The sequence below is a fragment of the Oxyura jamaicensis genome, chromosome 2 (genome assembly GCF_011077185.1).
Source record: "Oxyura jamaicensis isolate SHBP4307 breed ruddy duck chromosome 2, BPBGC_Ojam_1.0, whole genome shotgun sequence".
Taxonomy (NCBI): Eukaryota; Metazoa; Chordata; class Aves; order Anseriformes; family Anatidae; genus Oxyura; species Oxyura jamaicensis.
In genome coordinates, this window is record NC_048894.1 from 63922600 (window position 1) to 63939098 (window position 16499).

A 16499-nucleotide genomic window follows, 5' to 3' on the forward strand; every position below is an offset into this window, starting at 1 on the left:
CTCAGTGGGCCCAGCATGCTCCTCATCCCCCCAGAATGTAGATGCCTAGTGGTCAGTATTTTGGACTGAAGATTAGTTCTTGAGTATGTATCTAGCTTTTAGATTATAGGTTTTATCATAGGTTTCATTAGGTTGTTAAAATATTTCTACTTCCTACCTCTCAGGGTTTATGTATCCATGTATGTAAAACTTAAACACTCATCAATTAGATGCTAAGATAGAGATTATTGTATTTTATGTCCCATTAACAATGAATGTTGCAGCAGAGTGACTTCAGGCTGCACCTGGCTTTTTTTTGGCTGTTTCTGTCGGCTTAGTCACATTTTTGAAGCAGTTTGAACTAGCTGATAGAGGTAACATGAATGCTTTGCAGAGCTGGTCATTGCAGGCTGCCTGTTTAATGGATAACTTTTTTTTTCCAACTCTCCTCTTCATTTCTTGCCTACAGATGGCATTAGATTGCAATTTGCTCGTAATTACATGGGCTTTACTGAAGACACACGTGTCTCGTTCCTTAGACCAGTTTTATGAAATGCTTCAGTCAAAATGTAAAAATACAGCCCTTGTGTAGGGATCTCTGTGCAAGGGATTGGTTTATGGTCTAATATTCCCTGTGCATTGTACTCCCACCAATATTTTTATTTTTAACGCATGGAAATTACCATATGTAACCAAAACACAATATAATTCTGCTTTGGAAACTGTAGATAGTTGGGGAAAGGGGATCTTTATTAGAAAACAAGCTTTGTTTCTTTTTTTACTTATTTATCCAAACCCCACTGGATAGTTACAGACTTGCTGGCTGCTAGAATGGAAACACAGACACACACAACGGTTGGAAGGAGGTCATTGAAAACTTACGTAAATAGAAAAAACAAACCCAATACTAGCCTCTGGATCTTAGTATGTATCTGTACCACAAATGCAAATTAGCAGAAGTTGGTCACTTAAAGCATACAGACCTCTCATTTTTGTGTGAGTGGAAGCCTCCATATGCATTACAGCAGGGAAGCTGCTCCTGCCTAACAGTGATGGTGAGGATGCTGGGTGACAAGAGTTATCTCTGGGGTCAGAAACTTTGCACTGTCCATTATGAAAACTAAATAGCCTAAGGATATATTAGCTTTTGTACTTCGTGCAGAGGGCTAGTGAAACTGTTTGAAGGTACACGCTTAGCCATGTAAAGAAAGTTTCTCTTACCCTTGTCACTGATTGCAGGCTGTAGCTTGTCACAACCTGAAATGCTTTGCAACAACTGAAACTACTCGGGGTTTTGGTGCCGGGGAAGGGAGGAAAAGGCCATAGAAAAGTAGCTGGATGGGCAGGTATGGCTACTTTGCTAAACAGCAACAGTACTTGATTGTACTACTCAGAGGCATTCTCCTCTAATCACATTATGATTTTTTTATGTGTCTATTTAGTGTACACTGCTCATCTTGTTCTCTATCTTCATTAACCTGGTGTTGGGTACAACTTTAGCAGCTGAGGTACCAGTCACTAACTACCCTTTGCCTGCCTTCACTGAACCAGCTCACAGGCAGTGCCAGAGGCTCAGCCAACACGATGCCCCACAGATCAGCACCAGTACGTCTGGCTCTTCTGCCTTGCTCCCTGCCAAGAAGCATGTATGTGTTGTGTTGCTGAAGTGCTGAGCCTGGCTGGCAGCAGAAGGGCTGGTATCTTTAGCTGCAGCCATTTGCTAATGTATTGGTCATTGGGACAGAGGGTGATAAAATGCACAGACACATGAACACTTTTTTTTTTAAATTAATTTTTTAAAGAAACTGCATACATCAGAGACAGACAATAATTTAAATACCATGCAGTTTCAGTATGTACAAAAACTAGGACATAGAGATACGGTTTAATTTTTTTCTAGTTATTTACATTGTTTTCATACAGCCATAATCTGTTAAATTACAATACTGGAAGAGCACATTTGACAGCCACCACACTCACTCCTATACAGAGACCTATACAGAGACAAACTATATACATACACTTGGATATCAACTGGCAAATGCAACTGGTGCAGGAGTACCTGGGACACATGGGAAAGCAGGTAACGTGCCCATCACCTCCTCTTTGTTTACAGAAGTTGTTCCAAGCTCAAGTGGACTGAACACCTGGGAAAAATTATTTGCCACCCATTTTCTTTCCTGATTTTTATTAGCCTAGTCATCTCCCATGGCTATACAAAGTGATTTTATTTGCAGGCACGTTGGGGAGACCCTGTTCACATGTAACTGTGGGTTACACACACAAAAAAGGGCAAGATGGTCTGTGTGAGTGCAAACATTCACTAGGCAGGTTGGAAGTGTTCCCAGTCTGTAGGTTTATAGTGTTTCCACTGTACAGATGGCACTGTAGAAATAATGGATGGTGGGTTTGGTGTCTAGTTGCAGTGATGACAAAGTGTTCTGGTTACACGCAAGCCTTAGGCTGAAATGTATTTGTGTAATTGGCTTACCTAGTTTCAATTAATATAACGTAGTTAAAAATAAAGGTCTACTATATTATTTCCCCCCCCCTTCTATCTCTTATGGTAATGTCTAGTGTGTGTTAGACACAAAAGCTGTCCTGAGTCCAGTCACAGGGAACCTAGAGCCTGAAACTGTTTTAGCTTGCAATTACCTAAGAGTGGGGCGTAGAGTGTGGAAAGGCCACAATGCTGGCCTTCCCTGTTAGTCATAAATACATCACTATGTCCCTGTAGTTGACTCCTGGCAAGGGTGTAGTTGGGAGGGCAATGCCAGTGTTGCATTAGCTCACCATAATGTTTTAAAAAAACAAACAAAACTTTTACCTAGTTCTTGCAGTTGCTATTCTGACTTTTTTTTCCTCCTCAGTTTCAACACATCTTTCCATAGTCTGTAGGACAGGTGTCACATTACTTGGTTATTTTAAGGATGGATAGATAGCCCATTGGGATTCAGTAGATAAAATGTTTTTCTTCCTTAACTCTAGTATATTACAGGTATTATCAGCCCTGGAGACCAATGATTGGAATAGCAGTTTTTGTTCTGCATTTTTTCATTCTCTAAATGACACTTATTTATTACTACTGTTAATCTGTTCCTAATATGAATGAAGATGACTGGTATTAACTGAGTCTTCAGCAGGAATGTTATCATTATTTCCTTCATGTAATCCAGCTCCATGGAGGATGGGGATTCGTGACTTTTTTTTGTCTCCCTACAGAATTAGAGCTACTTGCTGTGTCTGGATTTCACAGATGAGAAAACCAAGTGCTCAAGAAAACATTTAAAAACAAAACAAAAATCTAGCTGTTCCCCAGTCTGTGCACAACTTCCCACAAATGACAGAGCTGGGTATGCAAACAGAGGACACACTGCAGTGTTCAGGCACTGAAAGGTTGTTCTTCCACTGTGTCCTGATGTCTGATCAGACAGTTAAGAGTTAACATAATAATAAAAAAAAAAAAGCATTGCCATACATTGCTGCTATGGGGACAGACAAATCCTGAGGTGGCCAGAGATAGACAGCTTGCCCAGAGGTCAGCAGGGATATGCCACCATGGGCTCATCAGCTGAAGGCAAGGTGGTAGGTGGGTGGCATTTACCCAGGACTTGGTTATTATGCTCCTCAACCACTGCTCGAGGGTTTATTTAGGTACCATACTGGCAGCTGTGGGCACTTCTGGGGTTTGTGCCCTGAGGGATGGTGGCAGTACCTGGAGAGATGTTGCCCACAGCCTACCTGCTCCCCTGTAGCACAGACAACAGCAGGCTGCTTCTTTTACCTTCTTCCTCTTGATTTTAATCATAAATAAATAAAAAACCCTTTTTCTTCTACCACACCCTGTGATTTCTGCCTTCACTGTGCATTAACCAGTCTTCCTTTTCACACTGAGCCTCTAAGCTAATAATGCCAGGGCAGGTATGGGTTCTATGCTGGGAACACAAGGGCTTGTTAGTCTTCAGAACATCTGTGTTACAGATCCCTTTATGCGACATGTGTGACCAGAAGTCTACAGTTCTGTTTTCCTTTCTTAAAGCTTGTAATGTGATCTTGTTATATATGCATGGAAATAAATTTAAAAATCATGAACCCCAGCTTTTCAGGAACATAACTGCAAAGCAATATTTTTCTGACTATGAGTGCTCTGGCTTTGCTGCTCTGAGTTGATAATGATACACAGTACCGGCTTTCACTGTAGATGAACCTAAAGCCACTGTGCGTTGGTGATACAGGGATCACTGTGTCTATTTGGAAATCATTGCCTGGTCTGGGAAGAGTATCACATAAGAGGCATATGTCTCAAAAATGAGGCACCAGAAGCCATTCCCACCCTCCCCCCCCCCTTTTTTTTTTTTAACTTCCACTTGTCTCCAGTGGAGCACAAATCTGTGCGGTAATCCTGTGAGTACCTCTGCAAAGCGTAAATGGAGTCTGTTAGTCTCCTGTCAGTGTTGTTTGGGCAGGCTGGATGCGGCTGGATGCTAGAGTGACTCCATGGGCTACATGCTGCTTCTTTTGCTTTACTCCAGAAGTGACCAGAGGAATGAGACTGAGGCCTGAGATGAGGCAGAAGTCATTGGCATTATGCAGCATTGGCCTGAAAATGCTGATAGGTGAGATGTCTCTCAGCCCGCAATTAATAAACTGCAATGTTAGCATGGCAGCAGGGGAGGCAGAAAGGGAATGCGGAAGAGTTGATACTTGGAAGACAGTGAGAAATAAAAAATAGTGAAGTAACAGAAATAGTAATGCTGCAGTTTAAAACAAAGCAAAAAGAAACTTTGACTTCTCTGTTCAAACTTTTAAAGCATAATAGCTGGTACAAAAGCAAAAAGGTGTCCTGAAGTAAGAATCTGGAACTTCTTACAGTAATGTTGCTACAATCCTTTGGATCACTGATTCAAAACAGGGCATGATGACGTCTTACAAGATCTTGAAAGGAATCCTCAACAATGTTTACCCAAGCTTGCTGTCATTATTACTAGTTAAGGACTTGAATGTGGAAGGTGCTGGCCTAGGTTAAGAAAAGCACTTCAATGTGCCTTCAATTAACCTTCTGCGATCTATTCTTAAATTCAGTGAGACTATTTGCATGCTTGCTTAGTGCTAAGCACATGCTTAAGTTGGTAGGTAAACCAGACCCGGAGTGTCTCTAGCTCTCTGAGCCCTACGTGGTCAGTTTGTGTGTTAAATCACTATAATAAAAATAAAACCAAAACAGAACACCCCTGGATTTCTGTCCTTATGCCTCATCTGTAGATGCCAGTGACAATTCCATAGTAAGCCAACAGACTCCTTTTGTTAGGCCAGGCACCACACTGCCATGCTTTTCTCAGTTTAGGATCAATTCTTTGAATGCCTGGTGCAGGGAAGCTTGCTATCCCAAATCAAAGCCCTGGCCCTGGGTCTTCCTGTTGTGTGCCCCCTCTGCAGAGCAGGTGGGTGTCCCGGTCTTTCCCACTGCTGGAGGTGCATTGGCCCTTACACAGTCATGAGGCTTGAGCGTTAAAAGCAGACTACAAGCTGAGCAAATGCCATGCAAGTGACTATGAAGAGATGGGTTTTGCTTGTTTGTCCTCAATGTTCTTGTAGCTTACTGCTGCTGGGTTCATACCTGGGTTTAGAAAATTATTCTTGAAAGAGATGAAAAATAAGCAGTTGCTAGAACCAGCCTTCAGCAGGGATTCCTGTTCTTCACAGATGATGCCTTTTTCTTCTTGGGAACCAACAACTGCCATAACTTCTCCAGGGAAGGCAAATGTGTTTGTAGTCAGATGCCATTTGCAGATGGGGTGGCCTGTAGAGTAGTTCTGCTCCTTCACTGTTCTCGTAAGGCGCTTGCAGACTAAAAGGAGTGTTTGGTATCAGAAGTACTTTAGAGCCATAGGTGCAGGTCAGCTGGAGACTTCACCCAGGTCAGTGATTGCCTGAACGCTATCTCAGGACTCTTGAGTTGACAGCGGCTTGTCAGAATGAGGGGTGTCTGAAGATGAAATAATGGATGCTCCACCAGCAGGCTTGAACATGTATGGCAAATCTACATGCCAGGAAAGTCTTACACATAGATGCCAAGTCTTGGCATGATTCCCACCAGGGGTGTTTCCTGTTACTGAAGCTTGAACCAGCAGGTCTGATGATGCTGCAGTACCCATCACATGTATATACATTTTTTTAAAATATTTTTTCTACTCTTTTCTTTTTTTTTAAAAAAAAGGCAGTTCAGAAGATTTACATTATACTTAACAGGGAAGTGAATAATACCAGCACTTACGGTTCCTTTTAGTTATGTTTTGAAGATGGCATAGTAGTCAGGTAGAATTGAACTGCTACGGTCTGTGAAACCTAATGCAAGGAGAGAAGAAGAGAATTAGTAAGACAATATCCTCACACGCATGTTGTACATAAAAAACAAAACCAAGAACAAAGCAAAACAAAACACTAATTTCTGTAAGTTAGTGATAAATGTAGGCAGATGGATTCCTGCAATACTGACATGCCAGCACTGTGGACCCACAACATGCACTGAAATTTCCTTGGTCCCCACCAGACTCAGAGTTCACAGGCATTAGCAGTTTGCATCAAAATCGACTGAAAAATGAAAAGTTTTAGGTCCACCTGGTTCTAGTATGAGTCATTTCAGATGAGCTAGTCCTCCTTCAAGCCACACCATGCCTGATTCTAAAACAATTGCTTGGTTTAGCCAGACCTTAAGCGCTTCAGCCAGGAAGATGATTTATATACCGGTCAAGAATTTTTCCTTAATGTCTGCAGATAAAGAGACAAGCAGGGCTCAAATAGCCACCCTTTCTGCAAGTGCACAGTCAAGAGGCTCGTGTTTGTCAACTGTTCTTTAAGGTTTGATTTTTCAATTTTTTGAAAAAGTTTTTTTAAATAATCAGTCCTAATAGAAAAGCAAAACTTGCGTTCTTTGCCCACCTCGTGCCATTGTGTAATGATATGAACAGCTCATTGCCTTGCTAATGAATTTATAATGGTGATACATCTAAGTTTGTTTAAGGGAATTACTCTCTTTTGTTTAAATGTGCTTCCTTCAAGTGCATGAGGCCACTTCTCTAACCAGTAAATGCTATTGAACTTCAGACAAACCCTTATTTCATTTTCTATTATATTAGTTGTAGCTCTGAGTATTCTTGACCCAGATTTGGATGGGGTCAAAGCTACTTGGTAGATTTCATGCACAAACTGAGTGTACCTCAAAGGGTGACTGCTCACCCCAGCAGTGGAAGAGAAGCCAAATACTGCCCAGAAACCTGCAAAAGCCAAGTATAGTGATCTCCTGGAAAACTAAACCAGTCTCTAATTTTGTGGGATGCTAAAATGCCTCATGGAAGTCATTGGAGCTCAACTCCTTGAAGCAACAACCTCCTTTTAAACAGCCTAATCCTTTGAAAGTTAGTGTTGTGGTTTAACCCGGCTGGCAGCTAAACACCACACAGCCGTTCGCTCACCCTCCCCCCTCCCTCTCTGGGATGGGGGAGAGAAACGGGAAAATGAAGCCTGTGGGTTGAGATAGAGACAGTTTATTAAGATAGGAAATAATAATAATAATAATATGTACAAACAAGTGATGCACAATGCAATTGCTCACCACCTGCTGACCGATGCCCAGTCCAACCCCGAGCAGCCGGCCCCCCCAACTCTGGCTAGCCACCCCTATATATTGTTCATCATGATGTCAGATGGTATGGAATACCCCTTTGGCCAGTTTGGGTCAGCTGTCCTGGGTCTGTCCCCTCCCAGCTCCTGCTGCACCCCCAGCCTGCCCGCTGGCAGGACAGAGCGAGAAGCTGAAAAGTCCTTGGCTTAGTGTAAGCATTGCTCTGCAGCAATTAAAACATCAGCATGTTATCAGCACTCTTCTCATCCTAATCCAAAACATAGCACCCTACCAGCTACTAGGAGGAAAAATAACTCTCTCCTAACTGAAACCAGGACAGTTAGTCACTGATATTTTTCTCCTGGAAGATTGAGAGAGTGAGCCAAATGTCCTTCAACACCTCAGTCACTAGATTCAACAGCTCCAGGCCCACTGCACACCACAAAGCTCCTTCCAGACCTCATGGCTCTCAAAGGCAGCTTGCTTGTCTCTAGCAGTCCTTCATTATTACACATCCCAATGCAGTCATCCTCACCCATGACAGGAAGCTGAAGGTATATCGTTTCCTCAAGGGGATATGCATAATAGATGTGTTGAATTTTAATATAATTAATAATTTAGAAAAATCCCCTAATACTAAATTAATTTTGCCTTAAGCTTTCCTGTATTTTTCTTAAAAGTTTTAACTGCATTTTTTTTATGAGCACCTTTCTGATGACCGTATTAATACAAGGGCAGCTCCAGTTTTGCACACAATTTCACTCTCACTTGTCCTGAATGTCTCACTAGGTCTTGAAACCTACCACTTGTCTTTAATGTATATCCATAAGTGAGAGTTAATGGTGATCTGCAAAGGACTGACTTCAGATGAACTTCCAGGAGTTCAGCTCATCCCGGCCTCAAAGCCAGAGTTACTTAACAGACTGTTGGGTGAAGTGTCCTGACCTGCCAGCATGGTTTGGCCCTAGCTTGTTGGAGAGGACTGTTTGGGGTCATGGATAATTCATTCACTCTGTACTGTTCCAACCCAAAATGTCTAAAAGTCTAAAATGTCTAAAAAAAAAAATATCTTACAATGCAGATCTCATTGTTTTCCCACTACGTTGCCTATGGTGAGGTGTGGAGCACAGGACTAAAAGATCTGTGCATGGAAGTGAGTAGCGTGGAACAGCTGTACGCTCAACAGCATTTGATTTGCAGTCACTCATTCATCCCTTTCTGTGTGATTGCTCTACAAGAGTTCCCTGTCCTTCTGCTCTTCATACATTAATACTATTTACTCTTGGTATCAGAAGAACTGACAGGCACTAGAGCATGATGATTTAAAACAAAATAAAAGGAGGTTACACTTTATTACACAAATGCACATGCCTGTATACAGCCCTGTAAATATAGCAGTATGAGTTCATCTGTGTGAGTTTCTTTGACAGCCTGTAATTCTAAATGGTGTCTAGCGCTCAGCAGGTACTCAAGAAATAGCTACTGATTTAAACAATTTCTTTTTGAAAATGACAGTATTCATTGCTAGTCTTAAAAAAATCTCAACCTACCTTGTTAGATGCCTACTTAATTCATGAACTTCCATTTCTGTGCTTTTAAATTCATTAAGCTCTTTTCGAATGGCTGCCTGTAAGAGACAAATAAGCTCATATATATATAAATGAGAGAGATAAAAATAAGTTCACTTTGTTCTCAAAGCATTATATTTTTAATATAGCGAAGCAGATATTGTCAGAGAGACAAGACAACATAAAAAAAACTTTAAAATGTGAAAAGGAAAAAAATAAATGTTCTAAATTGCATTAAGGGAAGAGATAAATGCTTGAGTGGGATGGATCAATTTGGAAATGTATTGTAGACAATGCAGATAGTCCCAATATTGTAGAAAATGCATAATAAGTTGCAATTTGGACTTCTTATGTTAGCACTTTGAAGTACAAAATCCAAATTATCCTAAGCATGAGAAAAAAAACTTGCACCAGAGTTTCTCAGACACTGTGTTCTGTTTCAGAGCTGGACTGTGAGTAAACTTGGTGTTGCTGGATCTCACCAGGCTCGTTTTTGAGATGTCTCTCCCCTTTATGCGGTCCTGAATTTCCTCTGGTGAAGCCACCTAAAGGGACTGAGCTTGCTTGAGAAGGAAGGGGATTGGCATTGCTTCCCTGGTCCCCTCTCTCTGCCTTGGATGTGCCCCTCTGCCCCCCTCCTCTGTTCTGCCCCAGCTCTGCCATGTGCTGAACTGATCCGATGCTCTAATCCAGCAGAAATTGTATTCAACATCAGCAGGAGAACTGCTTACCTACCTATAGCCTCTGTAGTTTGTCCACTGGGGAAGAGAAAACTAGGGATGAGTGACAGGAAGGGAAATATTGAAGAACAAGGGGTGACTTGGAGGGATTCAGCTTCTTGGTGGAGAGGGAATTCAGCAGTGGGCCTTGCTGTGAGTGTATAGAGAGGACGTGCAAGGTGCTGCTGTGGCTGAATGCTCCCATGACTTCAAGGCATGCACCACTGCTGAGAACACTGGAATCACCGGTTGAAAGCAGTATTTGTGTCTGCCAGGAATTTTTCTTGATTAAGGAAATCTAAACCAGTATAAAGAGCGCGAGCCCAGAACAGGGCTTCTGCAGCAACCACTGATCCATTCACCAACTACCTTTGCTTGGACAAGCCCTAAGTGATAGATCCTGTGCATGTGACCTACAGAAAAGGTCTGTGCTCTTTCTACAGAGCGCTTTTTTTTTTTTTTTTTTTTTTTTTTTACTTCAGAAATGTCTGCCAGGCTCTGCCTCCATCTATCAGGGCAAAGAGATGGTTATGCAACAGCTTCAGGGCCTGCCTTCAACAGACCAATTTGCTGCTTAAGCAACTGTGAAGGAGGTCATACAGGCTGCTGACTCCCACAAGGTCTGAAATCTATTAACCCCTGCATCCCTCAACTGCTGGTAAGATTTAGAAGTGCCCTTTTCATTCCTCCAGCAGTCAGACTTGGTAAAGATGAAGCCAGACTGAACACAGTTCCGCACATCCAGCACACAGAGAAAGATTTACTGAGAAACAGAAAAACCCATTACTAAAATCTACTTTTGCAATAAATCTAGCCTGTGCCGACCAATGAAGGCAGTCACTGAATCAGAGTTTTGGAAGAAAATAATCTTTTATAGGATGTTGCAGCTTTGCCATGTATTTTAGAGTTGGTTGCAATTTGGCTATTTTTTTTTGCAACAGAGGACATGGTGGGGAAAGCAGGTGCTCTGAATGGCACAAATCAGAATATCCTATCAGATGAGCAAAATGTGAAAAAAGAATATGTATATGCTTCTTTATGCTAGAGGGGACTTTCATATTAGAATGACAAACATGTTTTTTTCCTCTGCTTTGCTGAGAAAAGGTTGATTTGGAGAACTTGAGCCCTTTGATGTGTGTATTGACCTTGCACATGTATTATAAAAAAGCAACTTCAAAATACTTTTCCTTCATACTGAATTCTTTACAAGGCTACTTTTAATAGTGATATTCAATACTTGTTCTTTTCACAGACGCAGGATGAGAAAAGACCTCACTGGGCATCATATCTTCTGCCTTCCCTGGTGAAGTCTCCCCATGCTTTTCATCCCAGACAGAGATATCTCAAAGATGGCAGAACTGGTTGGAGCTTTTTTCCCTGCCTCATCTACCACATGGGAGAAAATAACTGATAGGTTGGATAAGTCAGTTGACTGAAATCTTGTCCAGTGTGGTGTGGTGAAATGGGAAGAGCTAATTTAACCCACTATGTCACAGGCTGTGGGCATTCCATAGGAAGTTTTTTTTTTTTTATTTTTATTTTTATTTTTTTTTCACTTTAGTTTATGCTACATTAACTTATCTGAAAACTAAACTGAAAAGGGCTTCTATCAAGGAGAAAAATGGTGGTTACAATGGTCAATTGGTTAAATTACACAAAACTGCCCGTCCTTTCCTGTGAACAAAACCAAGGACACCACAGATGAGTGGCAGTATTCAAGCCAGTATTCCTGCTGCTTTCTCTAAACACCGGACACATCATGGTCTCTCCATCACTGCACAAGTCCCACAGCAAAGACATACACAGGGCTTAAATTCAGGTACCGGCATGTCTTTAAAATTACATGGGCATCATACCGTGACTGTAAAGCAGAGCAGTCACCAACCAGGCTCATAGTCCTCTTTTCTTACAGCTGTTATAAAGCATTTAAATCTTCTTCCTGAGGTACCATTAAAATCCTCAGGGTGCTAGAATTTTCCAGCAATTTAACTCCTCTCCACCTGTGCCAACACTAGAGGCACCACTTTGTGAAGGTTCCACCAATGCTCAGAGGACAGTGTGTCCAGTACCATGAATACCTTCTTCATCTGCAGGACTCATGAGATTTCTGTTTAGTGGTTAAAATAATCTGTGGGACAGGGCAGGTATCCTGAGCAAACACCTCTGTCTTAACCCACTAGGGAGAAGTTATCTGGCTTCAGTGGGGTGGAAGTGCTTTTGCCAGTTTGACCTGCTGGCATTTTTGCACCTAGGCCTGCTCAGTTCTGTCAAGGGCTGCTGTCACACTGCAGTCTTAGGTCTGTCGTGCAAAAACACTTGCAGGTGCTCTCAGCTGGCAGGATTATGTGGCAAGACAAATAAATACCACAAGGCTGCCATCAACACTTTTCCTCAAAGGCTCTGATATTTTCTCCTCTCTTAAGATGGTGTTAACACTGCTAGGTTTCCACACATATAGGAGCCTTCTTGCCACAGATTTATAACTCAAACAAACCTTGTGACCTGAGAAGAAACCACTGGTGTGGTGGGAAGGGAGCTCACAAGGGAGTCTCTCCCTTGATGGCTGTGGGACCCGAGGGGTGCTGTTTGCCACATCATGCTCTAGCTATTCATGACAGGGCTTTCCCCAAGTTGTTTCACTTACTTTGTCGGCGGCTGTGAGCCGTGTCCAGGGTTTGTCTGCCCTCCTGTCGTAGTCCTGTGCATCTGCCACTTCCACATAGTCACTGAAGCGTATGAGGATCTTCCTCTCACGTAGCTCTTCTACCGTAGGCCTTTGACTCAGCTGCAGGTTTGAGGAAGGAGTGCAAAAAGACATCAGGACTTCCCTTCTTCCCTGCAAAGTGCTCTTTGGTGATCTGTTTTACTTGGTATGACATCATTGTCATACCAAGAGGGTCCAGACATTCCTGGTACTGTTGTTTTTATATAACCTTTCACAGACTTGCTACCTGGGAGATAATCTGTTGCTTGCTATAGCACTTTGTTTTTCATCCCACCTTGCTTCTGGAGCAGCACACTGTTGTTTGGGTAGCAGCTGTGGCTGGAGACCCTGATCCCTGGTTGAGGTTGATCACCCCTGGCAGAAATTAGATGTAATGTAAGAAACATAGTGCACCGATGTCTCAGAAAGAGATGAAGACCACAATAAAACTTTATACAACTTGTATGCTCCCCTGCCTTGAGCTGCTGTGTGTGCTTTAGTACTGCCTGAGAAGAGTTAGCCACAGGAACAGAGCACTTCCTGCCCTGAATTATATGCAAAAAGTGACGAACAACTTTCCTTACCATTCTGATACTCCACAGACTTGTCCTTATGTCCTGGAAAGGTGGGCAGGATGATGACTATTGCTTGCTGAACTTTTCACTTTGTGCTGCAGCTCAATTTTATGTCACAGCATATTTGACTTTAACAGTTTATATTGCATACTACAAGCCAAATAATAAGCTACAAGGGTGGATTGTATCATGTCAAGAAAGCCTCTTCACTGTTCCAAAGCCAGTTCTTTCAAATTCCACAGCAGAATGGGCAGCCACAGTCAAAAATATTTTCTCAAATTAGAAACAGTAGTGTGCTGGTAGTCCACATATTGTCCAGCCAGTTACATGGCCAAGGACAGATACTGGTTTTTAGGGATCAATTCTTCTTGGATGCGCAGCTTGCTGGTTAGTGTCAAGTGGAATTACACAACTGTTTCTGAAGAAAGGTACTACAGATGTGTGCATATGGATGTACATAAGCTGCTAATCCTCTATTAGTGAAACATCTGTAATCACATTAGCAGGAAAAACAATCACATCCTGCTAACAATTAGCTAGACAGTATATCATGCTATTACTATCATTAGAGAAAGTTTACTTTGCAATACTTCACTCTTGTGACTAGTGAAGAGTTAAGAAGTAAATAAAACACTTGAGACTCTTTTCTGCAAAGGCAATTAGGCTCCTGAATGTAATTCCACCTACATCCCAAGTTAAGTATCTCAGGTTCTTGCATTTCATCTCTCAGATGAATATTCTGAATTCAGACAGGATGCTAAGTAGAGGATGGAAAAATTGTGAGATCACAAGAAAGAAGCCTACTTCCCTCCACTGTCCAGGTGCTGATGCAATTTTGTTTCATCACCCCAATCTGCCTCTGCATTTAAGTTCCTGTGTGATTGGCCTTGCAATGGATGGTTGCCTCTCTCTTCTCTAAGAAAGGGTTGTTCCTGGAGGTGACAATGGGACTGCTTTCCTTACAGATAGTTCTGAGCTCTCACTCATGAAGTGGGTTCAAATGTACGTAGAGAGCCTGCAAAGCTGCGCTAATGCCCCATATGTGAGCTGCTCAGGAGAACAGGAGCCATGCTCTACCTCTCCTGGCTACAGCTGAAGTATTTTGCGCACACAGAATAGAGAGAAATCATGGGGAAAAAAAAAAAAAGGTGTATCCAGGAGCACTACTCTACACTCTGCCACACCCTGTCCCTTGCCTAGGACAACAGGCATCGATCAAGTTGCAGCTTGGTGATTCATGTATTGTCTCCAAAATCATTTAAATGTAAATTACAACATTTAATATGGGAAAAAAAACTCCTTGCTGTTTTGAAAAAGAACAAATTAGAAACTTCTGAATATTGCAAAGATCTTAAAACTAGACAGTTTTCTCATACACACCATCTTCTGTGGGAGGCATGAAGATTTATGGGAGGAGCTGCTCTGCATGTGTTTGTCACCCAGGATTTACAAACTTTCTCTTATTTCCTCCAAAACCATCCCAAGAAAAGCCCCATTTTTTTATACCTGTGTTCAGGCCAGCCATACTCTAGTTAGTCAAATAGCACATTTATGCTGAGGTCAGTAAGAAGCATGCCTTTCTGAACTTAGACTACATGTTTTGGTCACCTTTGTTTTACAAGCAAAAGGCATATACTGTATATGCCTTTATATATATAATGTTATATATATACTTTACTTTATATATACTTTATATATACTGTTATAATTTAAATAAATAAGTAAATAAGCCAGAAAAACCAGTGGGTGCAATAAAATAGATTGAAACACGTATAGATTTTAAAATGTAATTTTTAACTCTTCATACAAAACAGAATTGCTTCTTCATCCTGCGACCCTGATACCTAAACCTAAGTTACCTGCAAGCCAAATACACAGTACAATTAACAGATGGGCTTTTAACAAAAGCAAGAGATACAAACTTGTACCAGGCCTGGTGTATAACCACAATTATGCTGTGAATGAAGCTTCTCTCTGTCCTACAACTCCTATTGAATGTGATTTCAAATTGCTAGGTTTTCCTGTCAGCCCTAGTATTAGGAGCTGGCAAGTTTGTTGGCACTGATGCATAGACTCAGATAGCATAGCAGAATTTTTCTTCCATTTTTTCTTTTAAATCTATGCTTAGGCTATGCGAATAGAGAAAATCTTTATACTAAAATAATATTACGATTACAGCCAGAAATTTCAAAGGGTGAGACTCCATCTTTACTTCCATCATCTGCTTCTTCTTCTTTTTTTTTTTTTTTTTCCTCACAACAGCTTAAATTAAGGATGAATCACCAATATTATCTGTACACTTTTCAGCTTTTATCATTTCAGGACAAAGCCTAGACTCTACTTGAAATCAGAATGGGATTTTTTTTTTAAATAAAGTCTTATTACATGGGGTATGATGACAAGAAAATATGAAATCCTGTCAATTTAACAGTGTTTCTAAATGTCTACGAGGGAAACAATAACTCCTATAAGCTTTTCAATCTGGAAGAGGCCTTTCAAAAAATGACTGGCTCTATTTCACAGCTTCTGTCAACTCTTGACACTAGCTGACTCTTGTGTTTGTGCTCATCTTAGTGATGAGCACGTTTTTCCACAGGCGAAGGCAGATGACTGCTGATACACTACAACATGCCATGCCAAGCCAATGTCTAGGTGGCATCAAGCATGCAAGAGCACCAAGAGCCACTGAGGCAGTGGTACTTTTGCTTCTGTGGTGCTCTGTGTCTGGGTTAAAATCACAGAAATAATGGTAAATGTCGAGCACCAGATGATAAAATGAGACAAACCTGAGGTAAGTTCTTGTGTTCACAAATGCACAAAACCAAGTTAGGTGCATCACCCACGTTTCACAGCACTGAAGTTCACTGCCTCCCTTCACTGTGTGGGAAGAATGGTGCACAAAGTTATACATGAAAAAATGTCAAGTGCATAAGCACACTATGAAATTTCAGTGTTATTGTGCATTTTTCATTCTTAGGTGATACCTGAATGCAATGCAGACTAAAAGCTGATTATTCTCTTCCTCTGAAGTCATATGACTACTAGATATTATTTTTAGCTTTGACTTTGCTTCAGAAACATGCAACCAGTGTAATTTCAAGTACTTGTACACCCTATTACAGTGGTGATTTCCATCTCTGTTCCCACTGAGCTACTGGGGCAAGTGAAGCTCAGAGATGTGGGAGTATTGCCAGGGGTGTCGACAAGCCCCATGGTTGGTGATAACATCAGACTTCTGATGATGAAGCCATGAGGACTGTAAACAAGTTAGAAGGAACAAGGAAGGGTGATTCAGGAGAGGCCTTGCTGTCTCAAACTGCTTGTTCTCCAACC

General features: G+C 41.5%; 2 protein-coding genes across 8 annotated transcripts in view; one reads left to right on the top strand and one right to left on the bottom strand.

The window, feature by feature from the left end:
* The window catches only part of LOC118163093 (TBC1 domain family member 7), a 28203-nt gene extending 24656 nt beyond the window's left edge, over positions 1-3547 (top strand). Inside the window, exon 9 of the transcript XR_004748844.1 lies at positions 3202-3547. The gene's annotated coding sequence lies outside the window, so the exon portion shown is untranslated. The remainder of the gene's footprint in view (positions 1-3201) is intronic.
* Positions 3548-6173: 2626 nt separating this feature from the next.
* The window catches only part of PHACTR1 (phosphatase and actin regulator 1), a 305056-nt gene continuing 294730 nt past the window's right edge, over positions 6174-16499 (bottom strand). For all 7 annotated transcript variants that reach the window (XM_035319553.1, XM_035319552.1, XM_035319555.1 and 4 more), the window contains 3 exons: positions 12532-12672; positions 9151-9227; positions 6174-6324 (listed from right to left, as the gene is read on the bottom strand). In XM_035319553.1, coding sequence (XP_035175444.1) covers positions 6309-6324; positions 9151-9227; positions 12532-12672 — 234 coding nt within the window. In that variant the 3' untranslated portion in view covers positions 6174-6308. The remainder of the gene's footprint in view (positions 6325-9150; positions 9228-12531; positions 12673-16499) is intronic.